This window comes from Phalaenopsis equestris, unplaced genomic scaffold (genome assembly GCF_001263595.1).
Source record: "Phalaenopsis equestris unplaced genomic scaffold, ASM126359v1 Scaffold000372, whole genome shotgun sequence".
In the NCBI taxonomy this organism is placed as follows: domain Eukaryota; kingdom Viridiplantae; phylum Streptophyta; class Magnoliopsida; order Asparagales; family Orchidaceae; genus Phalaenopsis; species Phalaenopsis equestris.
In genome coordinates, this window is record NW_018164814.1 from 1,471,086 (window position 1) to 1,498,822 (window position 27,737).

General features: G+C 37.6%; 1 protein-coding gene across 3 annotated transcripts in view; it reads right to left on the reverse strand.

The window, feature by feature from the left end:
• LOC110026461 (calmodulin-binding transcription activator 1-like) overlaps positions 1–27,737 on the reverse strand; it is an 87,300-nt gene that overhangs the window by 769 nt on the left and 58,794 nt on the right. Inside the window, exons 6-12 of one of the 3 annotated variants that reach the window (XM_020727405.1) lie at positions 24,698–25,154; positions 24,319–24,575; positions 14,320–14,640; positions 14,191–14,253; positions 13,362–14,062; positions 7,286–7,865; positions 288–599 (exon numbers count right to left, since the gene is read on the reverse strand). In XM_020727405.1, coding sequence (XP_020583064.1) covers positions 288–599; positions 7,286–7,865; positions 13,362–14,062; positions 14,191–14,253; positions 14,320–14,640; positions 24,319–24,575; positions 24,698–25,154 — 2,691 coding nt within the window. Of the gene's footprint in view, positions 1–287; positions 600–7,285; positions 7,866–13,361; positions 14,063–14,190; positions 14,641–24,318; positions 24,576–24,697; positions 25,155–27,737 lie in introns of all 3 variants that reach the window. The other 2 variants (XM_020727403.1, XM_020727402.1) reach the window with 2 other exon arrangements.

The window sequence follows — 27,737 nt, forward strand, 5'->3', positions numbered from 1 at the left end:
TGTGTGGGTGTGGGGGGGGGGGGGGGGGGGGGGGGCTGTATGTAATTGCCCCCAACATTTGTGTTTTTACATTCGTACGACCCAATTCTAACACCTAAACTTACACTTTTTTTATATTTACACCCATCACTATTTTAAGTTATAAAAATTGAAGTAAACCTTTTTCATCCATAGATAAGGTGGCATATATATATGTAAAAAATTAAGTTTAAGTGTTAGATATGTAAATCTTCCAATTAAAATTCAAAGAAATTTTGAGGTTTACTTTTGAATCTCTTGAAGTTTACCTTTGAATCTCTTGAACTTGCCAACAATCTCCTATATTGCTCTCGAGCTTCTGGGTAAAGAACCATGGATTTGACTCTCTGTAAGGCTTTCTCAAGACAAGCAGCTTTCTGTTTCCGGCCGACATGAAGAAAATCATACTCATCTACCTTGTCAACCGCCGGATCGGCACCGCCGCGGATTGCATTCTCAGCACGAAAACCACGCAGACCGGAACGTTTACGCCTCCAGCGTAATATTGCCTTCTCTACAATCCCAACGGACCAAACAAACTGTTTATATTGCTTACGAACTTGATGCCCCCTTACATGTGCCTGAACAAACAAAGCGATAAAATGTCACAAACAATAGATAAATCATAATAAATTATGATGTATGAAAATTAATCTCATTCAGTGAAACAGGAATACTGGTAGAAAGTCTGATTTTACCAAACAATAGAAAGATCATAAGTTATGTTTGTTGTGCATGAGAAATTACACTGGTGGAATACGAGCGTTTATCATTTTTTAATTTTGCATGAAGAACTCACGCAAATAGAAAAAATAACAAGTATAAGAGTCTGCGCTAGATTTTTTGTGAAAAACCCAAAAGAGGAAAATCACTGGGATTGACCCAAGTTGAAAATGATTCCACCAAGTAAATGTAAATTACAAGACTTCACCCATTTCTTGAGTAGGAGAAATATTATAAGAGTGAGGGTTCCACCTAGACTTTTGTTAGAAGAATATAAAATATTGGAAAAGTGATAACAACCCGACTGTGGCGATGAAATATCAACAATTGTGTGAGACATTCTTCATAATTAATACCCAAATTCAAAGTAGTCCATCGACCCAATGTGATCTTCTTGCTCACATAATATATTTTGAGAATTTGAATGACTTAATGATATCAAAATTAAGCGATCTTAAGCTCATTGGATCCTACAAGTCAAGACACTCAATTCAAATACAAGTTTCTTGAAATCTAAGTATCCATGCTTCTTAAAGTTGATTTTGAAAGCTTCTAAGCTCAAGATGCAACGAGATTCATGTTTGATCAAGAGTATGTTTCAGGGATGTATCAATTTTATATGGCAATACATCTCATTCAAAGGAACAAAAAATGACAGGCAGAAAAGACTGTTTTATTTATAAACTGCATATTGAGAAAAGTGAAATAAATCGCCAACAAACATCTTGAACTACTGAATCTGCTAACAGTTGAAATGGAATTACGAACTCTTTCCTCACTAAACTGCATAGTAAACATATGACATACAAATCAATACAAATGGATTGCTTTGCTCTTTTCATCCCAATTCACTAGTTTTTACCTGCTAAAATATGTTACCCTGCTCATATATTTTCTCTCAACTTTAGATTAGCCTCCGGTAATTCTCCCTGGCCAAATATTAGAAACTAACACATCTGCAAGTCCTCGGATAAAAAAAAATTGTTTTCATAAGCAATACTATGCATGCTATGATGAGTAATTTTAGAATAAATCAATTGAAAATCAAGCCACCACCAAAGAAATAACTATAAAGCATGTCATCTACGGGAAGGAAATTTGAGAAATGAAAAAAAAAAATATCGATTGCAACAACTTTTCACCTCATATATTTCTAAGCATTCACAAAACAGTTGAGAAATAGAACTCCTAATCCATTAAGTATGAGAGTTGAAATGCGGTGTCTTCCTCGGCAATGAAGAGAATTTCTTAAAGCCAGCATTACAAAGATGATTACAAGCAAACACCACACATCTAATAAACTAATGTTGAGGAGATGCATATCATGATACTAATTTAAATTCATAAGAGTAGAACTTACACGAGAACAGAGTAGTTGAACAATTCTAAGTTGGCTTGACAACTCCAAAAGTAGCTACAACTTTCAAATGCATTAAACTATTCTGTTAGGTTAATTCTAGTCTACTATTACAAGTCTTAGTTTAAAATTTTCAAAAAGTTTGTTTTTTTTTTAAATTTACTGGTTTACTTTAAAATTAAAGTTAACTAAATTAAATAAAAACCTAATCTGAGAAGGTTGGTTAAAAATTTAAAATTTTTTTATATGATTAAAATCTCTTTCTCCTTACGATGAGATTATAATCAGTGTAGAAAACAAACGTTTAAAGTTTAAAATGTTGTATTGCGACAAATAGGAGCATAAGTGCTTCTTTGACCACTTTCGAGTGCATAAAGAACATTGACTGATCTAAAGTAAGTTCCAGCTTGTGTGGTAGTGTTGGGTAGATTGTAGCCTGCTACTTCTAGATTACCCACTGGGCCCTCTCTATAGAACCTACCAGGGACCCTTAATTCTAACTTTAGACCAAATTGGTAAAGGATCTAGCCTGTCACCCTAGAAACACCAATTCTATGTCCATAAAGACTTATCTCCCCATCTATTTGTACTCTCTTAAGATTGTGATTCCTCTCCTTGTAAGGTTAATGTGGTACTCATTAGTTGGGTGAAATCATAGCCCTCCCGAGCCTTTATGTTTCACAATAGATTTTAACATTACAAGTGATCAGTTTGAAAATTAAATTAAGAATCGGTGAAAATACCATCACAATTTTAGAATAAAAGAAATTTTCAAACCATTCTAATCCCACACATGATTAACTCTCATCACAAGGAGAAAGAGTAAGGAAAACTATTTACAAAGCATGAAGAAAACACAACAAAAACTTCGTTTAAATCAAAACAATATCACTAGAAAAGCGTTTACAACAATTATAAGATAATGAAAAACACAATACTTAGTTTTTTCTCTCTTAAAGAAAGATGAAAATCCCTCCAACGAAGTCTTCTACTGATCCACACAATGCTCATACAATTCCTTATAGATATCTCTCAAAATTCCTCACAAATCTCTTCATAAAAGGTATAAATCTAAATTTCCTACTCCTATCTACGACCTCTAGACGTTCTTGGAGATTTCAAGAGTTTGAAATGCCAAAATGTGCATTCCCAAGTGCCAAATCATGCTTAAAAACTCCCAAAAACTAGCAATAACCGTCCGAAACGATTACTAGCGCTATGATTCCAAAATCGGCGCTATGACGTCCGTTTATCGACGCGACTCACGTGATGACACTAGTTTGGGCGCTATGACGCCAGTTCAAAAGTTGAGGCGGCTCCAATTCGCTTTGTTTCCCCCCGTTTCAGCTCTAATGTTGCTCCAACAAAATGCGCCACATCAAATTTTTTTTTCTTGCTCGATTTGGCTCAAAATTGCACCCTTTTTGTTTCATTTTCTCCAAAAATTCATTTCTTATAACTAGAACAAAAAACATGCAAAATATCTTTCATTAAAGCGCAATATCATAAAAAAATGTACAAAAAATGAGCATTAAATGTATATTTAAAACAGATAATTTTAAGGTGTATTAATGACGGTGGCAAAATGATGGATGTTGATGATTATCGATGTTATTGGGCAAAAGGAGACGGAGGGCAATAGAAATCGTTAGCGCTCGTCGACGGGCCAATGTTAGAAATCAAGTGCTAGAAGGTGGTTAGCATGCTTGCCCTCTGATTGGACGGAAGGTTGTGTGTTAGAAAAGGCAAAGGAGATGAATAGACAAGTGAAATTCCTCATTCGATAATTCTTTTCACCTAGGGTTCATCTTATGGTGCGTTTGGGGCAGCTTGTGCTTATCCTGAAATGTGGCTCGCGGGGTTCGGCCAACGGTCTGCTTTTAGTGTGAAAGCCAAACTGCGTTTTTGTATAAGCTGCCGAAACATGTTTTCCAAATGGTGAGGCTGCATTTGCACTTATAAGCTGCCCCAAACGGGTCCTTAAGTGAAAGAATCATGACTAATTTATACTTATTCTTGAAGAAAACATTCTAATCATTTCCTTTAAAAATAGAACATATCACAAAAGTAAAAATTAATATGGATTTATTGATATTTTCAAAATAATCATATCACAAGACTTTATTAATTCCTAAAATTGCAATGATAAGTTAGACCTTCTAAATGGCCATGAAAAGTTTTTAGTAATGCTTCTAATTGCTTAACAATTTTTTCTAAGACAAATATATTAACTAAATAATAATATGAGTATATCAAAGGTATTTAATAAGAAATGCTAGAGCAAAAAGATAAGTATGACCAGGCAAACGAAAAGATAAAATAATTTCATCTGGATCATTTTACATGGAGACTAGTCGAGATAGAAGAGCGGCGATAAATTTTCTCCTGATTTCTACCCCTTAGAGTATAAAATACAATAAATATTGTATCCATTAGTGAGTCAGCATTTTTAATGTTGTAATTAAAATCAGAACCAAATTGTGAGAAATATTCATCATTTTCTTCATCAAAAATGAAGGTTGAGCTGCTTCATAAACTTGTATAGAATTGTCAAGTGATAGTATTAGTAGTAGATTACGTACTTAACACCAAGGGGCTAGGATAAGCAGAAGCATCAACCACTCTCTCTTGAAGAGGAGCTGAATCAAGATCCAAATTTTGAGAATAGATTTGAACAATAGAAAGATGATTTTCCATCAAGCGGTCCTATTGTGCAATGTCTCACAACTTAAATAGATGATTTTTAAGCTTTGGATGAGCCTTAAAACATTCAAAAGAATTTGCCTAAAAATCTATCAAAAGGAGCAACATGATGGCATATTTTCACATTCTACTTTCTGCAAAAATTTGGTTGATCTCTTCATGAAAAAGTGCAGCGACGTTCAATTTCACCCAAACTCTGGCCACAAATAGCCTTAGAAAATAAGTGGTTGTACCATCCATCCATAAAGGTTTTTTAAAGATAAGAATGAAGAGTTAATGGAGACTCCACGGAACAATCAAAATAGGGATATCATTTTAGCATATGCATTGAGAACCGATTAATATGCTAGGATTACCAAAAAAATTATCTTATGAAATCTGCTCCTAATGAGAGATTTATGATGACACGTCGAAGGTGAATGAGCCAAACTGATATTTCACTAGGCGCATACACATGTTGAACATGCCTATCACACGTCTAACTAAAAATAAAAAAAAAATTCGAATATGCATGTTCTTAAAAATTGCGTTTAGGTTTTATAAATAGTAATAAAATGTATAATAAATATTAGTTTTTAATGATATATGTTGCACCGAATAACTGATTTATTTTTTGCATGTAATATTCTAAAAAATATTGAATAACATATTTATTTAGTTTTTGTTAAATCAAATAACTAAGATTTATTTTTTGTATGCAACATTCTAAAAAATTATTGATGATCATATTGCTTTAATTTTTGTTAAATTTGATTATTTATTATTTTTTATATTTTTTAGTTTTCTTTTACCTTTTGGATTATGAGTAATATGATAATCATATGTCTTTTTCAATCTTAAATATCATTACGTTTTCATCCTCATAATATTAGAATCTTTTTTTATTTATTCTTAAATATCATTATATTTTCATCCTTATAATATTTATCCAATTTATGCAAACTACATATTATTTACAAATTATTATTATGATCATCATAATTATATATATTATTATGCCACGTAATATCATGTTTGTATCCCCATGTTCGTATCAATGCATCATAGATAGGAACCTAATAGCTTTAGATCCAACACAGATTTACGAATTAACTCCATGCTAGGATGACTCAGAGAATTTGCTAATAAGTGAGAGGTTAAGAAGCATGACAAGCACTGAAATCTCCTCATAAAAAAATAGAAGAGCATGCTTCTCTTGGAACTATTTATATTGAAGATTTTAGAAAGTATGATAAAGGAATAGTGGAGGATAATTGATTGGGTAGGAAAAATATCCACTAACATCACGAAGGAGTATGCAGGTGGAGACGGGGAAGGCTTAAAAACTAGGTAGAAGTATGAGCCCTAGAAGAGAAGAACCTCCTTCGGGAAGAGGGGTTGTGTCAACTAAGGTCCTAGAAGAAGTTGATATATGAGGACTTGGGATACGGAGATGCTCTGATGAACAACAAAGTAAAGATCCCCTAGTAGATATGAACGTAAGCGATGCACAATCTTGAACATCAGAGAGGACAAGAAACCAATCACCAATGACTTTAACGATGACAACATGACATAACTAACTGTCATGGCAAAAGAGGTCAGCAAATATGCTGATGCTAGTGCCATGAGGGGGCGTCAGTGTCAACAAAGCCGAATATCCTGCAAAGGTCCCACACCAAAGCAGTTGCGAAGGGGTGATGTAGAACACAACAATGTCTTGGCCATCGGCAAAAAGGTCGCACTGAAACAATGGCTAATTCTCGCAAGTGAGTAGGCTTGCATGCTTAGGAAAATCTGCGTGTGAATGTAGCCACAAACGAGCCATGGAAGATCATTAGAAAATACATGATCGAACAACGATGGCACATATCAAAGGTAAATCTAGAACAAAATAAGAAAGATCAAGCATGCGGCTTGCACAAATGAAGCCATACATAACCGAATCCGACAGCACAATAGTAGATGACGCTGGGAGCGTCACATTGTTGGGATCTTGCCGAAGTGTCACCCTGGAAGTCAAAAAACACGAAGTGCTTAACTTAGGCTTAGCTAGACTCGAATCAAGGGTTTCTTGAACCATTAGGTTCATCTAGCTAAATCACATTATTCCGAATATAAGCTTGCAAAAAAAAAAAGAAAAAAAAGAAAAAAAAAAGGAGTTCAAATGATCTTTGAATTAATGTTTGAAGTTATGGGCCCACATGCTTGAGTGCTTTGAGATCTTAAATTGGTATCAAATTTTGTTTTTGATTTGATGAATTTTTTGTGGTATATCAAGAGGGCAAAAATGTAAAGAAATAATTAATACAAAATTTATTGATATTTTCACAAGAAGAATATCGCAAGCTTTTAGTTCAGGGCTGCCAAAGAAGAGCGACCCCTCTTGAAAATAGTCTTTAACTAGAAAAAGAAAGATTGATTCAATTATAAATGTATCTCTAATAGGGATAGCTTCAAAACGCATTCAAAAAATTATTAAGCAAATTAAATTATCCAACATACCTGTATTTTCACAATTCTGTTCCGGATTTTCAGAAATTCCTTGCGCCTCTTCCATCCCCGATACTTTTGCTGTATTTTAATAGCAGAAGCATGTAAATACTCATTAAAGCGACCAATCTTGTGAACATTATTATTTGGAGAAGAGTGCAACAGAACTTCACAAGCATTATCAGCATGTTCTGTATTTCTTGTCAACTGTCGGTGGCGGAATGATTGAGCCCTGAAGGCAGCATAAATTCGTGCTGCAGCTTGAGCAGAATTCCTAACAGCGGCAAGCGATTCTCTCAGTGAAATCTGTCCGGTTTCAACAACAGAAGAAAATATATTTTCTTCTTCTACATTTTCAACAGCTTCTTCTGCAGCAAGACTTGCAGAAACACTACCCATCACATTTTCTGCTATGGACATTGAGTTTAGATGGCTAGTCAAATCTGCTTCCGCCAAGTACGCAGCAATTCCTTTATGCCCCCTGCTTGAAGCTAAATCAGCAGCTGTTTGTCCTACAGGAAATTTAGATGTCGGATCTTCAATGGCTCCAGGGGAAGCACCGAGCTTTAGAAGGGTAACAATTGTCTGTTCCCTGACCAATCAATTATGACAAGTCAAAATTAAATTTTATTTTCAATATTAATAAACAAAATCAAGATGTAAATAAAGTTGACACAGCATAAGATCATTGTTGAACTGATACAGAAAATACTGAATAATACTATTGTTTAATTAAAATTTGAAAATAAGCTAAAGAAATGATCACTTGTAAGCTGAACTGTTAAATCAGCAATCTTTTCAATATTAAGAATATTCATAAATATATTTTTGTAACGGATTCAGCATAAGTCACATGACTTAAGGTAAAAAGTACCAACCTTTTGCCAGGTGTTAGATATGTAAATACATAGGAATTAAGTGGTATTTATGTAAATCATCCTTTTTATTTTGCTGCATCTAACAAACAAGGAATCTACAGACAACCATGAACCAATAAATTCCCCCGAACCCAAGTTGAAGGGATATCAAGAACATGTTTGGTTCGGCGGTATCCCTGCGGCGCTGCCCGTGCCGCGAATTTGCGAGCAATTTTTTCGTTTGTTTCGGCGTCCCGCTCGCATCCTTTTTATTTTGCTGCATCTAACAAACAAGGAATCTACAGACAACCATGAACCAATAAATTCCCCCGAACCCAAGTTGAACCAACCATCCGCCTCACAAATAAGGGCCTGTTTGGTTCGGCGGTATCCCTGTGGCGCTGCACTGTGCCGCGAATTCACAAGCAATTTTTTCGTTTGTTTCGGCGTCCCGCTCGCCGCGGGCCACGAATTTGGCCGCGGGCCGTGAATTTGGCGAAAAGCCGGCAGCGGGATCGACCCCGCGCGACCCGCGTTAAGGGCAATGTTTCCTCTTCTGCCCCGTCTCGCGAAGCCGATCTCTGCCCTAGATCCTCGTCTCCCCCGCCTCGCGAAGCGGATCTCTGCCCTTCTGCCCCGCCTAGCGAAGCCGATCCCTACCCTACCCGTCCGTCCTCTTCTCTCGATCTCTCCCGAAGCACAGTGCCACACTGCGCGACTCCTTCCACCTTCGACTGAAGAGCCAAAGCCATTGACTCCTTCTTCCACCTTCGACCGAAGAGCCAAATTCTGCTTCATCGCTACCGAAGGCCATGATTCTGAGCAAAATCGGGATGGAGGGATTGCGATTTTAATTTTGTTAATTTTGTTAAGTTATTAATAAATAATGATTAAAATTCATATATTTTTAATTTAATTATAATTAGATGGATTTATATATTAATATTTAATGATTAATTAATTTATTTATAAATATTTTTTTTTTACTAAAGATATTATTTTATATTATGTTTTACACAGGTTTATTGAATTGGGCAAAATAGTCATTTTTACGGAAAAAAACTGTCCCGCAGCTGAACCAAACAGATAGCCAGCTCCCCCACAGCTGTTTCTTGGGGCAGTGCAGCTGCAGCTGCGCCAAACAGGCCCTAAATTATCATGTGCCATCACTTCTAATTTGTTGGTAATTCAACACCAGTCTACGCTCAGCTTTTGTTTTAGAATTTATGTAACATGAAAGTTACCACAGCACGTCTCAATACTGACAAAGCACGCCTTGCAAACTCTATACATCAACAAAATGCAAAATCAACTATTTCTTTCTTTTAATCTTTCTTTTATTTTAATTTTTTGGTAATGAAAATGCAGCCTAAGTTAAACTTTATTCCCAGGAAGAACAGCATCAATTCTCCTCCCGTTAAGATTTTGATTTTGTAATCTTCAAATTTTCACTTGAAAATCATTAATCAATACATCAAAATTTTGCTCCACGTATGTCTCCAATTGCATGAGAAAATCATTGTGATTTCAAAATGCAAAGTGATGCGGGTGTCCAAGGCCTAGGCGCGGCAAATTGCCGCCTCCCCTTGCCTTGGACCGGTTGGGTCCAGGCAGAGGAGGAACTGGCCAGTACTTTCAGGCAGGGACTTCCTTCCTATTTGGAGTGGGGCCACTCTTTTTTGCCCTAGGTCTATATAATTAGCTGTTATGGTGTTTTAGGGGTCTTTTTCGTATGTTTTCCATTGGGAGAGCCATCGGCATCTCCAGTTTTCCCTTCTAGATCTATGTCCAAAGACGAGTGGTGCTCCGTTTGTATCTCATTTTGAGGAGGTGATTATGAGGAGGTGATTATCTTCTATTTTCCTGTCCTTCGCATCCTTCCATCCACTGCAGCAGTCCTCAGCCCCTACAACACCCACTAGACAGCATACTTGTTGTTTCCTACAGCCGCCTCCCTTCCAACTTGCCATCCAACGCCAGCAACCCCTCTTATCTCCCACCTGCAAACCTACCACAACCCTGCCATCACCATCCCAGCTGCACTTTACCCTTTCCATACGGCTCAACACTGCACCCAGCTACCTTACTGCCACTTCCACTGGACAGACATTCCGCAACCACACCTGATGTCCCCTCTTTCTTCTAGCCACAGCATTCCTTCCACCTTCCTGCCACCAACCGCAGCCATCTAGCATCTCTTCATCCCCCCTAACTGACCACTATCCCCTTAGAGATACGACTCTAGTTGTGTTTGTGTCATAACTGTTGTTATTTCTAGTTCTGTTTGTGCAATTGCATTTTTTTATTAAGAATTCAGCAATAATATTTTTGTGTTCATGCATCTGTTAAAATTCAGAATAATGTGAAATAAAGTGGAATACAAAATTGTTACATTGATATGAACTGGAATATAAATAACCCTTACTAGAATCCTATAATAAGAAAAATAATAAAAAGAAAATGATATGAAAGGAAAGATATATCACATGATATCTCTAATAATCAATTCATATTAATTATTATGAGATATGAAAAATAACATAAAATAGGAAAACAGATAATTCCTAATTCAAGGAAATAAATATAACATAGGAAATAAAATATCTCCTCAATCTAAGGAAATAATTTATTCCTCAACTTCTTACAGGAATAAATTATTTCTTATTATAATTCTTAACACTCTCCCTTAAGTTGAAATATGGTTGAAAACCACGTTCAACTTGAATTTGAAAACATCAAACAACATCAAACAATCATCAAACAATAAGCGAGGAAGATCCCATGAAGTAGAACTTGAAGTCTTTATCATGTAGTGCAATTGTTTTTTGTTGCAGTTACTGCAGTGTCTGTAGGTAGACAGAAGGTTCCTACAGATAATGTTGCAAGGGAGTTTGCAGGTAAGTAAACAGTAGTGATTGCAGTTCTTGCAATGTATGTAGGTAAACGGAAAAGTCCTATTAGTAATGCTGCAGAGAATATGTAGGGAAATAGACAACTTTGACTGGTAGTTCATGCAGCGTTTGTAAGTTAACTTGAAGCTCCTACATGTAATGATGCAGAGGAGTTTACACAGAAGTAAACAATCGTGATTGTCTTTTGGCAATGTTCTGACAGATGAGGATCATCTCCGGTAGGACGCAGCCGGTGGAGCCGGTTTTCTCGATTATCTCGAGGTAAAGGAGGAGTTGTTGGATCGTGTGATCCTCAGAAGGAAGTACGTAGCAGACGATTGTGATGAAAAGCTACGGAAGGGCCTCGCCGTTAAGAAGAAGCATGATAGCCTTTTTCATGGCATCGATCTTGGCGACGACATTTTTTCCCTCAAGTACCAGCTTGATCTCGTTTGCCAGTGTCGGGGTGCCCTTGTCAAAGTGGACGAGGAGAGTGGATGATCTCTCCATCCTGCTGCGTGTGGAACTTCCTCAATGGTTTTGGGTCGAAGCGGAGTGGAAGGAGGAAGATGGAGTTATAGTGGTCTCCGTACGTCGCGATCCCATGGTTGACTTCCAGCTAGCTCCAATTGCGATTGTATCGCACTATCCGGAGGGTTCCTCCGCGAAGCCGACGAGGGTTTCAGAATTCGGGGAGAGAAGAAGAAAAATCGTTGTTTCAAATACCAAGATGAATGCCCCTCCCTTCCCGCACAGAGGATGGCAAGAAAGGAGTCTGACAATTCTCAAAGGAAGACCGGTGGCTAGAATACGAAACCTTGCTCTGATACTATGTTGAAATTCAGAATAATACGGAATAAAGTAAAACACAAAATTGTTTTATTGATATGAACGGGGGTATAAATAAATCTTACAAGAATCCAATAATAGGAAAAATAATAATAAAAAAATGATATGAAAGTAAAAATATATCATCTGATATCTCCAATAATCAATTCATATTAATTATTAAGAGATATAAGAAATAACATAAAATAGAAAAACAGATAATTCCTAATCCAAGAAAATAAATATAAAATAGGAAAGAAAATATCTCCTTAATTTAAGGAAATAATTTATTTCTCATAACTTCTTATAGGAATGAATTATTTCCTATTATAATTCCTAACATCATCGTTTGGGTTTTCATATCATTTCGTATCAAAGCTAGTCCAACCCTAATCCTATCCTAGCATTATCAAAATACCCCATACCCTTGCTGAAATTTTCAAACCGTCCACTCAATAATTTTTCTTTGCCAACCTACATGACCTCGTACACCTTGTTCCACTCATAGCCATTAGTCATAATAGTGACTTGCTAGATCGAAAGAATGCAATGAATCTCTTCCAACAGATAGATTCCAGAGATGAAGAATCACTGCCCCAAAGATTTGACATGAAATATTGGAGAATCCAGAATTTTAAAGTAAATGTAATTTGCCACATTTTGACGACCACATGAATCTGGACGAGTTCATCAAGTGGCTTTGGATAGTAATTGATGTTCTTGTCAATGTTTCTTACCCAAAATGATTCGTCGAGCACATAGAATTTTAGAGACGACTCTTAGAGATAGAAGAGGTAACTCCAGCCCTATAACACTTTATCCCATCTAAGCTTCTAAAAATGAATCTCATGGTATAGCACTTTATTATGTATGACACTTAGTTTTATCTTTTAACTAATGTAATGCTATGATATCATCTGTAACAGCCCGGACTCTCACCCATAGAGATATTTTCTGCTTTGGTCTAATTGTCTCGAGATTTTCTCTCATTGTTGTAAATTCCCGAGAGGTCACTCATACCAGGAATGCTCCCGTAAGATTTCAGCTTCATTCTATTTAAAGGGTTTCAAATCCATACTCATCAAGAATCGAGCCAAAGAGTTTTTTAGAAGGTTGGCTAACTGGTGGTATTGCAGGTGCCATGGAAGTTCAGGACTAGGTTCTCCTAATATAATACTTCACGTTTTTGCTATCAAACACTGTAGAGTTGGCATGTTCACAAAAGCACTAAAAGAGCACGAAATTAAGCAATTGATAACCTTAATTTTATGTGTCTAATAAAATGTATCATTCTCATAAGTCCGCAAGTTAATGAATTCACAAAAACTATTATCAAAGCAGTAAATGCAGAAAACAAGAAGCCGACGAGCAACTATTATGTCTTTCATTTGGTTAAAGCTACTTCAAAAAATATTTATATATTTTATATCAAACATAATAAGACAGAATCAGAAAGAAATTTCATTGAACACTCACGTATTATGTATAACCAGTTGGGGAGTGAATTCTAACCTTCCATAGTGTGCAGCCCAGTGAAGAGCAGTCCTTCCATGCAAATCCCTAAAATTTGGATTTACACCAGCAGCAAAGATTGGAGCCATTGCCCACTCATAACCAAGAGCAGCTGCCAAATGAATAGCTCCTTGGCCTTTGTCATCCAGAATATTTGGTCCTTTGTCATCTTCATGCAATTTGCAAACTAGCCATTCATACAGTTTTCCTTTCAGTAACTTCTCAAGCAACCCATTTCTAAGATTCCGGAGATATCCTTGACATGCTTTGGTCTCCTTCTCAATCTTTTCCCAACCAGGCTCATCATCAATCAACATCTGAGCCAAAACTTTTGTTATGATGCACTTGGCACAATTTTTAATGGAGCATAATAGTCTTTTCTCGTCTGATCCAATGGATAACATCTTTGCAAATTGGATTTGAAGGAAAATTTCATCTTCTGACACAGGTTCATCATCAATCAACATCTGTTGCATGTTTGGCGGATTTTCTCTATATTCAAATTCTCTAACTTCACTGCATGCTAACCTATTGCTGCAGGTAATGTAAAAGGGCACCCGTCCTGGACTGTGAGGAGGGGCTAGACAACGGATGGCATTTGTCATCAACACTTCAGCTAAAACCTCAACTTCCCCAAACATGCAACACCACTTTATATTACTAGGTTGTATTCCGCCAAGAAACGCACCTGAGATAAGAACCTGTAGAAAGTTATGTTAATCAAGAAGATGCTATAAGAAATAATTGGTAAGCCAATAGCTGAATTACAAAAACAGACCTTTGTGGTTTATCATCCAGCAAGAAGAAAACAACCAGTATGGGCACATACCTTGGTTTCAGCCCCAGCATAAGCCCAATTAGGAGAGAAGTCATCAATACTGAAGAGCTGCACCTGTGATAATGAAGGAGCCACTAAATCAACATCCAACTGAATATGTCGAGACATGCTGGAAAATACCTTATCATGTTGCGAATTAATAGCATTCCAGTAAGTACATGAATCTGAAGCTATAAGAGAATTATAACAGTCGCTGCCTAGTTCCTTATTCATCCATCTTTCAATGCTGTCAAATTTGTCCAAGTCTACAGGATCATCATCATATAAATACGTTCCTAAAGAAGAAACAGAGGGAACTACTTCTGCATGTTCATTGAAATCAGATTGAGGCGCTAAATCTAATTTATGCTCATGGGGCATGTTATCTATTTGAATACAATCATTATTCACGCTATCTTCATCCACAGGAGGAACAGCAACTTCAACATTTCCCTCTTCAACCTGAATGATATACATCAGGTTACAGTATTAAATTAAAATATAAAGAGGCATTTTTTCCACGTTAGCACTCCATAGTTAAAAAAATGTAAATAAATAAATAAATCTTAAGACGTCAACTTTGCCTATATAGTTTGCTTGCACATAAAAAAGTTGTAGTTTGAAACCTTCACTGCAAAGAAGAGAATGAAATATAGAAATATGACGGCATTTCAAGGTAAGAAAAGGCCCTTAAAGTTAACATTTGTTATACTTGAAAACTCAAATTAGTTTTAACCATTAATTGTCTTTTTAGGAGATATTAATTAGGATTCAGGTACTTCAATATACAATATAATGCTAAGATCCACCTAACTAGACAAGAAACAAACAAAACTAGATTAAGTCCTACAGCACTTGGAAAGCATATCATACCATTTAGAGAAAAAATTGGGGGCATATAATGCATGGAGCTCCTACAAATGGAAGGTTTGCATAGAGGCCTATTTATTTAGATTCACCCCAATATTTGTAGAAAAGTTATTTCTATGATTTGGGGGCTAAGGGCCTCCAAAACACACTAGAAACAATTTAGTCATTCTTCGCGATTAGAAGGAAGTACCAGTGTAGCACTGTAAATTTCCCCTTGATGACAAGATCAGCAAGTTAAAAAAATTGTGACCATGGCCGGCTGAACAGGCCAAAGCATAGACCGGCTTACCTTTCCACATCCCGCCTCCCCCTCTTCCCTATTTGGCGCCTACCTCCCTTTCTCGATCCCACTCTCCTTTCTTTCCTATTCTACACTTGGCTTGGGACGAACCCTGTTTGTATCATCCCTTACCTTCGTAGTTTATTTCCTTCTCCAATTCTTGCCTCTTTTATCAACTAACCTAAATTATTTATATGTGTTTGCTTGCTTAGGTTAGATGGTTGTTTGATTTTTGAATTCAAATTGCCACCGCCAGCGTTGTTCCCTTTGAGGGTTGTATCCGACGGCAAGGAAGTGTTCCGGTTATCCTCAACTGAGGTTGTGACCGTCTGCAAGGATCCGAGACAAGGTGGTGCTCTACTTTAGCTCAACTCTAACGAAACATTTACCTTGCCATACATCCTCTTCCCTGCTCCCGTTCCATCTTCCAGCCTCCGCAGCCCCTCCCCTACAGTCGCCAGCCACCTCCCAGCTCTCTTACTGCAACCGCAGTTGCAGGCCCAAACAAACCCTTAAATGTTTTATGGCACAATAACAAGTTGATAGGGCTGGGAAAAAGCCAATGCAGCTCAAAGGCTGCCAACATCAAAACTTAACCACTTTACTACAACAAGATTCTCATATTGATTGGAGCATTTTGAGTGTTGTCTTGTTGATAACTAAAAGTTGTCAATTTTTTTATAATAGAAAGCATAGGAATCAGAGTTATCGCTATTCATCAATATTCTCTATTCTTCAAGCAAGCAATCCAAATGATTGTATGTCATATTATCCTATTATATCAAGTTGTTGTAGATTTGTGGCAATATATATATATATATATATATATTATACCATGACATTATTATTAAATGCCTTTATTGTACTCTTTTCTTTATCTAATTTATTAAAAAATGATTGTTAAAAAAAAGAAAAGTCTTATATGACCAAACAAAGATTTATTTCTAGGCAAAAAAAAAGTTTAGCAACCTATGCTAACATCCTTATGCCAAGCACAAGAAGAAAAATGGTTCTATTCTTAATAAAAAAAACTATGGTGCTTAACATAATCCTAGTGTAAAGCACAAAAAGAAAACTATTTTGAACAGCTTAAGAAAATAGAATGAAAATTATTTAATTAGATTCAAATAATGTTTTAATATAAACAATAATTTTTAAATCTTGCTCCAACCCTTAACATCTTATGACTACGTGATTAGGGTTGTCAAAACGGCTCTTTATTCATGAACATCTCGTGTTGGACTCGCTAGACAGACGATTCGAACACGAACACACTTTTTGAACTGGAAATATAAACGAGCCGAACACGAGCTGAGCTTGGGCTTGCTAGTAATCGACTCGTTTACACCTCTACTCAAAAGTCACTTATGTCACGATGCTATAAATTCTAGCATAAGAAGTCGCAGTGACATTGCACGCCTAAATGAGGATTATAATATAGTAAAGTAAATTCCAAAATTTCTTTAAAATATGATAATAACACCCTTAGAAATAGGAAACCATCATAGACATGCAAATATAAACTTCTAGTAGCTTAAATAACTCATTACAACTAATATTTAAATTTCAAAAACATTTAGCAATTCAGACTGATACCAAAGTTAACCCAAACCACAATAGGAAAAATAAATATAATTAACGCAAGTAAATGTGTGGTTACAATCAAACACACTGAAAAGATAAATTACAACAAACAAGACAGAAACTCACTATCACGGGGATCCTTGAGGGCTTAACTGGCTGGGGAACAGCTGGACCGGTTCAGCTAAGGGGTTGTAGGGCCAGCTAGCTCTTATTTCAAGGCTAGGGTTGCCGTCGAAAGGGAAAGGCCCTCCATTTCTTAGTTATCTACTATATATATATATTATTTATGTCATTAGAGTTCTGTTTTGATGTGTTTTCTGTCCGGATAGCCATTCACATCCCTTGTTTTCTCTCTTAAGACTGTATCCGAGGACGAATGGAGCTACGGTGGTATCTCGCTCTGAGGTGGTGATTATCCTAGACATTCCCATCCTTTGCAACCTACCCTCTCTTGTCGTTGTCGTCGTACCTTTGCACACCATCGGAAGCTGCAATCCAGTTGTTTGCTTGCAGCCCTCCTGCTGTCTCCAACGCCTGTCTTTCCCCTTGCCGCTGCCATCCAAGACCTTTCTACTGCTATCACAACCCCCTCCCAACTTACTGTTGCTGTCGCAATCCCCTTTTCCCCTTTCTGCTGCTACCGCAATCCCCTGTCCACCTTCCACCATCCACCATCCTGCTTGTTGCCCCCACACCCAACCGACCAACCTTCTTGCTGGCCCCACACTTAACCAACCAACCTGCTTGTTGCAGTTCAGCTTATCCTTCCTCCAGCCGCTGTCTATCGGCAGCCCATCATTCTCATTCTCACCCTATCAACTTGCATGTGTTTCTGTCATTTTGTTCTTATTTTGAAGAGTCTTCGTTGCAATCTTTTGAATTTTAGCATTAAATTTCTTTCTATTGCAATTTGGGTTAATTCTGGTATCAATTGCTATCGGTGCCAGTCTAAAACTAGTCATACCCTAGGGTTTCCTAGCATCCATCACACTCAAACCAACTCTACTAAAAAAAAATTATTTCCTTATCACCAAGTACCCTCTCCACTTCCACAAATCCCAAACCCTAACCATGTCGTCAAGGAGATACATGCTTGAGCCTATCCGGAAAGAGATAAAATGAGAGCTTCATCGATTTCAGCAGAAACTGGCGGAGATTGATCAGAGAACCTAGGGGGAAATCACCCTCAATCATGATTTGGAGATTCAAAGAGAAGAAATGAACGATGACCTAAATCCCTTCCATAGGAATGACTTCAGTGATGAGGAAAAAAGACCCAGATGGTTTGAAATTCATTATCAAAGGAGACAACATATGGAGGTCAAAGAAACTTCAAAATCAAGATGGATCTACCAGAGTTCGATGGAAATATGGATCTAGATGGTTTTATCGAATGACTGCAGTCAATTAAGAGGAACTTCGAGTACAAAGTGTCCACAAAAGACAAGAGGGTGAAGCTTGTAGCCAACAAGTTGAAAAAGAGTGTTTCCTTATGGTGAGAAAAGTTACAGACAAAGAGAGAGTGCAAAGACAAGATTATTAACATAGAAAAGATGAAGGAGATGCAGCGAAAATACCTATCGCCACATTATCGTCGGGATAAGTTTTTAAGGCTCCATCATTTGCAGCAAAGAGACTGATCAATGGAGAAGTTCGCGCCATAATTTGACCAGTTGTAAATAAAGTTTGAGTTGGTCTAGCCAGCGGAGCAGATCATAGCCCGTTATCTGGGGGGGCCTAAAGCTGACTATCAGCAAAGTTGTGCAACTGCAGCCCTATTGGTCATTGGAAGATGTCTAAACCTTAGTATTAAAAGTTGAGAGACATAAAAAATAGAACAGGCAATCACCACCATTCAAAAAAACTGAATTTGGGCACATCACCTCGAGTTGCCTGACGAGTCGAGTCCTTTACAAAGCAGGGGACAATGGAGGAAGTCAGCGATGAGCAAACAGGTGAAGAATAGGGTGAAGTATACCATCTTCCACCGGACTGAAGAGCAGGGTGAGTTATACCATCTTCCACTAGATGAGGGTGAGATGCTTGTGGTTTGACGAGTCTTGCAAACTGAAGATCCGAGAAAGTAACAGTGAGTTCATCGCAACATATTCTACACCTGTTGCATAGTGAAAAGAAAGATATATAGTCTCATCATCAATAGATAAAGCAGCAAGAATGTGGCTTCTACGCAAATGGTGGAGAAATTGAGTCTAATGACTCAGAGGCATTCCCAGTCGTATTCTCAAACACGACTGAAGGAGAACAAGGTCAGTATTGACAGGTTCCTGGTGGAGTCTTTAATTGGATGTCAACTACAGGATTATATGTGATGCAACACGGTATTCATGGATGTCTGTCACCTTTGTGGGGAGACCGTGGTAATTCGACCGTAGGACTAAACATGATGGGTAATTCGACCGTACTTCTACCTTTTATGTAGTCCGAGATCACAGGTGCCCTTGTTAGCAAAGAAGCGTTGGTGGAATCAGTTTTTGATGACGATAGTGGATGATAGGACTGAGAGGTCGATTCCAGGCATGAGACAGTCACGATAGAGAGCATTTCAAAACATCACGATAGATACCTTATCGCCATGACCACCACCATTTGTTGAGGCTCAGGTTACCTTGAGATTAGGTCGGGCCAACCTTGGGTTACATTGGGAGTATTCAACAATATTTGCATGGCACGCAAGCCCAATTCAGATCAATAGTGAGCTCACACATGATTAGACTGATATGGATGTTTGCTCGTAAATGAGAAAAAATCCTCAAGTACCTTGGAGGATGGTGTAATCTCCAATGGGATCCAAGTGCTACTCGAACTACAATAAAAGAGCTAGAAGCTTTGATGAATGATGTTGAACTCTCTTAACTCTGGGAGACTGACGCAAGACACTTTAGGGGCAAAACTGGTTGTGCAACAACTGTTGACCTCATTTTTGGTGAGGTATTTCCTTCTCTCTCCTTAGAGCCTGAGGTTTAGCCTTAAATTTTTCTTGTTTGACCCTCTTAGATGACTAGTACTGAGACCCACATCATTTAGAAATTCGAGTCACTTCTTTACTCCTTTGAGTCTCATATGAGCGGTTCTGAATCATCGACATTACGTTAAGTCGATTATAACCAACATATTGAAACTCAAACTGAGTTCCTGTAAGAATAAGAGCAACACTAGGGAAACCCTTTGTGACTCGAACACTCACGAACACTGCAATTTACACATTCACACACATATACACCATAATTCACACACAATTCACTAACTTGCACAAAAATTAAATTCAAACAAATTGAAAACTCTCACGACGTGAATTTGAGTTTCTTCGGCATGAACCGAGAGGCTCGCTGCAGAGAGCGTTCATGTTGACATTGGTCGTCGCTTAAGCAAGACTAATCAGTATTTTGCTAGTCGGACGGCTCTGGTTGGATCGACGAAGGTCATTCACTACACCGCGCACGATGTTAACTTAGATTGGCCCAACCGTCAACGGACTTGTCTAGATGATGTCGAATAACAAAATGGACCGTGTGAGCCTATCCGTAAAATTGATTTTACCTAGGTAAGACACTTATATTGCTATGATTCCGCGCACGAGCAAATGACATGAAAATCGATGCATATACTGAATTAATTAAAAAAGGATGATTTTTGCTCGTCCCAGGCTTGATTTGGGCTGAACACGAGCCAATAACACCAGATCACGCGCAAATATCACGATTTGAATAAAAAAATTTGAATTTCAAATAAAGCGCCCAATCTCGCATTGTTTGAATTCGACGGGGCATTATTACCTTCTAATTAAGCTCTGCATTGATTGGGAGAGGCTCATCTTCATATTTGACCCAAGCTATTTCTTAGAAAGGCGGGAGATAAAAAATCTGGCTCTGGATCAAAGCTGGGCTGCTTGCCTCCTCCTCTCACACGCCCACCTCGAAATCCCCTGTACGGCTTCCTCTGCTCCTCATTTAGTTCTCCCCCATCGAAGTTAAGCCACACCAGTCCCCCTCTCTTCCTCGACACCTGCTCCCTTGCTCAGCCGAAGCCTTAGACGGTGCTCCTCCTAGCCGGCCGAAACTCTTCCTCGTCAGAAAACAACCCCAGCCGAACTCTAACTCCCCTCTTCCGTCTAAGCATTTGGAAAGTGAGATTTCTTTCTCATATTTTCTTCACTTGGCTGATCTGTGGATTTTCCTTTAGCTACTCTTATTTTCTGGTTTAAGACAAGGTCAATGGCTTCCTTGTTATGCTTGCAATTTTCTTTTAGAAGCCATGAAAAATTTTCTCTAATGGATTTTTGAGATTAGCTGGATCTTATGGTATGTTTATCTTAAATTTTGTGGATGGATTTTTTAAAAAGTTCTTTGCATATCTTGACTTGATTATCATTACGAAATGGGAATGGTACTGTGCTATTACTCACCTATGAATGGAGTAGCTATTCTTTAAATATGAAGGAGTTCTTTCTTCTAATACTCGTTTTGATTGTGGACGGAGTTATTTTTCATTCCACAAAAGAGAAAGAATTTACATGTAGATAAATTCTTATGTATTTAAATGCCTAAATTTCAGATTTTGGGTGTTTACATGTCCAAGCCTAAGTTTTTCAAATTTGCATAAATAAGATTGGAGTCGTATGTGTTTAGATAGTTAAAACTTTCATATAATTGAGCTCTTATTTGCTTACGTGCTTAGGCATTCGGATTTTTCATAAATATATTTGAATTCTTATGTGTTTAGATAGCCAAACTTACACACAATAGAATTCTTATGTGTAACAATCACACTTGCATGTATCCAACACCCATTTTCATAGCCTGCAACCTCACCTTCCCCACCACTGACTGCCACCCTTCACCATCATCATTGCATGCCCACAGACCGCCACCCTCGCTCACCACCCTCCACCGTCACCCCTGTCCACTGCCTGCTATCATCTACTGCATTTCAATGCATTTAAAATGTATCATGACAAACTCATAAAAAAAATTCAATGCATTTGATTTTCATCCAACGTAACAGCTTATACATTTCTAAAACGCTTGCATCCAATTACTCCACATTTCTAAAATACATTTATTTTTAAAATATCCAACCAAACAACCACTTCAATAATTTTTCTTGGATCCAATAGAACAACAATTGGTGTCGTCTGTGGGAAATGTTAGCCACGACAATGAGATCTTATTTTCAAGCTTGTCTTAGTGAATTGTTTCTCGATTTTCTCTTGTGGATGTAGGTCCTATGGACTGAACCACATAAATTCTCGGTGTTCTTGTTTGCATTTTTTTACAGTTTTTCTTTCATTTCCTGTTTCCGTTTTGTTGTCCTGCGGTTTTCCCTTGCTGTCTTGCGGTTCTGTTGGGAATAAATTTCACAACATATGGCGCCGTCTGTGGGAATTCTAGACACAACAATGGGATCTACTAAGTTCGACATCGAGAAATTCACCGGAAAGAACGATTTTGGCTTGTGGAGAGTCAAGATGAAAGTCTTGTTGGTGCAGCAAGGTCTCGCGGAAGCATTGCAAGGACCGGCGGCATTGCCGGCTGAAATGCCCGAGAGGGAGAAGAACAACATCTTGAACCGAGCTCACAGCGTAATAATCTTGAGCTTGAGTGACAAAGCTTTAAGGGAAGTGTCAAGGGAGACAACGGCTCAGGCCCCTCGGGGCTAGGTGGGGGGAACATCTATTATAGAGATTTGTAATTGGAAGTCAAGGTGGAGATTTATTATGGTGACTCCCAATTATGCGAACCAAGACAAAGCTAAGAAAGTTTAAATAGCTAATGGGTACAACGGTCATTTGGCTATTTAAAGGTATTTAACTGGTCATCTTGTATGGATCATTGGTTTATATATATGTAATGATATGTAGGAGTTGAGAAAGTTAAAGGAGAGAGTAATTCTGAGATCAAGGTGAGGAACCAAGAAAACTTGTATCGAGATCAAGATCGATAGAGAGTTTGGAACCAAAAAAGCTTGTATCGAGATCAAGATTGATAGAGAGCTTGAGGAGATTAGTTCGTCCGTGATTTTGTGCGGTGTAATCTTCAGGATTGTCTTAGTGAATTGTTTCTTGATTTCCTCCCGTGGATGTAGGTCCTATGGACCGAACCACCTAAATTCTCGGCGCTCTTGTTTGCATTTTCTTTGCGATTTTTCTTCTTTTCCCGTTTTCGTTTTGCTATACTACAGTTTTACTTTGTTGTCCTACGGTTCTCTTGGCAGCAGATTTCACAACAAGAAAACAAAAAATTTCAATTCTTCAATTCATAGTTTTCTCTCCGTAAGTCTGTTCTTCTATTTTACTTCTTATTCAGCCTTTGGCTTGTCATTATAGGTTATGTTGCTCTGAACTCTAATTATTCCATTTGCGATGTTTTTTTTGGCAAGAAAAGTTGCTTTAGGTTTACAAATTTGCATTAGGTTTTCAAAGTAACACAGCACAATGACAAACTCTTATTGCCCATTTGGCTTTCTTACATATCAACTTTCTTCTGTTTGTTATCTGGTTGTATAAATCTATTAGCTTAGAGGATTTTTTTCTTCCCAGCACGCACCACATCAACTTTTTAACTATGGCTACGCCAAGCTGTTATGCAGAATGAACTTCAATTTTCTAACTTCTTGCACCCAATGTGCACTGTGAAGCTGATTTCATCATGAAAAAGAAACATTGATATGGAAGTAAACATCAAAGGAAGATTCAAAATTCCTGAAGCCTCCAACGCTTAGTAACAGCCAAAATGCAGCTGTTGGTGATAGCTATAATCTCTCCAACGTTCACATATTGGAGATAAATCTATGAATAGATACACACTATAATTTTAGCTTCTCCAACTCTCTTGTGATTTAGCTTGGATAATCGACTAGACATGTAAGTCTTGCTTTAATGTTGAATTCCAAACATAGTAAAAATTTCCTACTTATCTATGTTTTCTAAGATCATGAAACTGCGTGGCAGACTTAAAACAATTATGAGCTACAAGAGGTTGATTTTTATTTCATATAATATTGAAGATGCTTCTGCATAGGTATATATTACGTCACCTAAGTCATATTTTGTGCATTTATGTTTAGGCTTTTTACCCCTGAAATAGTTCTTTTCCATTAATGCCTTCAACCTCATAATTAGAATATTTCAATATTTACTTTTATCAAATAAGATGTCGGTGCTCAATAGCATATGCTTCAATTAATCGGAAAGCCCTAAAATGCAACATCATCCCTTCCACTCGAAGTAATAAAGTTCATTCACCCTTGCATTGCATACTTTTCATTCATAAAGGCTTCAAGTAAATGTAATTTAAAATCATTAGCATTTACTCCTGACAATTTACCAGAATTTCTAACGTAGTTAATTATTAGAAAACAAACTTCTATGACGTTTGCATGAAACATACCTGAATAATGTCATCTACAGTAATAGGTTGAGAATATGGTTCCGGCAGAACATGAAAACCGTCATGCAATCCAGACATAATTCTATCATCATTCTGAGCAACAGAATCTCTTGTTCTTGAATCTACAGCATCAACACAACACTGTGGTTGAAACAAAAGCTTATGTTCCTCAGTATCAGTGAGATTCTGTTCTGAATCATAAAACTCTGACAGTGCTGACGCGGAATTATCATTGTTGAACTGAAAACCAAATGAACCTGTCAGAACAAGCTAGCTTATCTCAGCAAACATAAATGGATATTAACATACTACAATTCCAAAACAATATTTTCTTGTTCAATCATTATCCTCTACTACAAAACTTCAAAATAGGAATTACCTTCGAGTATACCTGCAGAAGGGGAAGTTTCAAGAACATTTTGTCCGCTGTTCAGAATAAGATTCTGTGACGTGACTTGATTCAAGAAAGAAGGATTCACTGGTCCACTCAAGCTAACACAATTCATTGAACTGGTTGTGTAAGGATGAAAAATAGAGCCCCTGACCGTAATGGGCACTGTTATGCTATTTCTAGTTAATGATTCGACTTGGAATCCTGAACCCGGTACAGACACAGCAAGAGGAATCTCACTCAAAAAATCGCCAGAATCTGCAACTTCAAATTCAGAAGATGCTGGTTGTATGTTCCAGTCTAAATTACTAGTGCTTGATGATTGTGAAGCTGGCTTCGCGAGAGCAAAAGAATTGATAGGTGCAGAACCAGCTATTGGAATAGTTTGAGCACTTTGAAATGTGAGATCAGATCCGAGTAACTGAGGGACGTTAGAACTCGTGTCCTGAATAACTTTCAATTAGTCAATATCACAGTAGCATATCTAATCAATAAACAAAGATTTTGGCCTTAAATAACACATAGCTTGCTGACCCAGTCATTAGAAGGGCAAAACTTACAAAGGCAACAACAGTTAAATAAGATAAATTGTTTTTAGTTATTTGTAAAGGCATGTGTAAAATGTACAAAAGGGACAGAATACACCGATTTTGGAATTATAAAAGCCTTTTAGCATTTATGGAAAAAGATTATGAGAAGAAAATTACAATGGCATCCCATACCTAAACTATACAGAAGAGAACCATTGTTAAGTCGGTTCCTCCTGACCAGCCCGGACCAGCCCCACCAGACCAGCCAGCCCAACCAAGCCAGCCGGCACAGCCTAAAGGGACGGAAACCGTAGTTTCTGCCTGGGAGGAGTCCAGCCCCCGGTTGGGGCCAATTAAGCCTCTAATCACGTATGCAATGAGAAGAATTAGGGGACATTTGGGGGAGTATTAGGCATAATCACCTAGGGTTTATTTTCATGTCTGAATTATTGTCGTCATATTTTTGTCTTCCTATTCCTAGGGGCGTCTAGAGATTGTGGAGAGTCGATTTATCTCTCGGATTGTAGATCACTATCAGCCAAGAATTTTTATTTTGATTTAAGTCGGTCCTCCCACTTTTGAAAATGATTTTAATTTAATTTAATATAAATATGTAATTTAAATCTTTTGAAAATAGTATTTTAATTTTAAAAAAAATATGAGACAGAACATATCTCATATATTTAATACTTTAAAAAATCTATGATATTTGTTTGGTCTGCGAACTTTTTATGTGTAACAGACAAATTTCCCTACATAATATAAAGATTAGATAGAGTTTATTTTACTTGCGTTCCAAGTTCTTTATAGAGACAAACCTTTAAAGTTAATTACATCTTAAATGATCGAAATCATTTAAGAAAAATCTCGATTAAGATCGGAAATTCTATCTTCAAGAATTCAACGTTTAAGTTTTCAATGTTGGACAAGGAAAGACAAGTGGGATTTACTCAAGTAGTAACAATTATTTAGGAGTCCGAACTAGTGAAAAAAAGGGGACGTCACATATTTCGAGGCGAACTTCGATTACTTCCCAAGCTATTCTATTGTTTGGTTTCATGTTTTGAAAATGATGTTATTAATATTTACTCCTGCCAATTATTAAAATTAGGTCTTACATTTGCACGATATCCGCTCATGCAAATAGCCTAGAGAGAGATAGGAGGATTTATGTCTGTCGGCCGTTATTTAATTTTTATAAAGGAAGATATCCGCTCATGCAAAAGAAAGGAATGATTTTTATAAATATATATAAAAAATAGTTTTGATGTAAATATGATTTTTGAAAGTAATATTTTAATTTAAAAATAGATGAGACCAAACGAGTCTCACATTTTGGATAGTTTGGATGACTAAGCACGATACCACAAATAATATACTTATCCCGATAAATAAAAATATCACATGTAGTAGGCTTAATCACCTAAACTAAAGAATTTGTGACATCCGTTTGGTCTGCGAAATATTTTATATGAGGCCAACAAGTTCCTCTACCTAAAATAGAGTTTATTTTACATGGGTTTCAAGCTCCATATAGAGGCAGACCCCTATAGTTAATTACATCTTAAATGACCGGGGTCACTTAAGAAAACTCTCGATTAAGATCAGTGGTTTTACCTTCCTGTTGACCTCATTTTTGGTGAGGTCTATTCTTCCTCTTAGGGTTTAGGATCTAGCCTTAGGGACCTCCTTTTGACTATCTTAGAACCTTAGAAATGGGACCCGCCTTGTTCTAGAATTTGAACTTTTTTCTGTCCCCTTCTGGAGTTTCGCCTGTGTGGTATCGACTTTCAGCACTTAGAAGGATGAAACAAACACGAGGAAGCCCAAAAGGGATCCCTATAGAACCTTCCTGAGCCTTAGAGTGGTCTTTTGCACAATTCGCACTCCAGCGCACAAAACTTCGCAATTCGAAGAGTCGACGCGTCCGATCGCTACAATTCGCATCGTTTGCACTGTTACCTGTCGAAGGCTCGAGTAAACTTTTTGAAGCGATCAATCGCGGGTCGAAATTTTGTGAAATTTGAATTTTGACATGTTTTTGACCCGATTATCGACGACGTCGTCCGAGCGACCCCGGATGACAAAATGGACTGCACCGGCACGTCCGGAGTGTCGATTTTGCCTAGGGAGGACACCCATTTTGTTACAACGCCACGCGCGAGTAAATTGCATATAATTTAATATATATATGTATATATATATATATATATATTAATTTGTATAAAACTATTTTCCCCTTTTCCTCTTTAAGCCCTAACTCCCCACTCTCCGCGTCCGAGCTCTGCCTCCCTTCCTTCTCGCGTTCGCACGCCTGGCCTCTCTCTTTCTCGGTCTCGAGCCGAGCGAGCTCTTCCTCCTCCACGCGAGAGAAAGTTGACTTCTCTCGTTCTCGAGCCGACCGAACTCTTCTTCTTCTCCACGCGAGAGAGTTGACCTCGTTCGTCCTTGCCTGACATCCTTCTGCCCGCGGCCTTCCTTCCCGAAGCCGTGCCCTT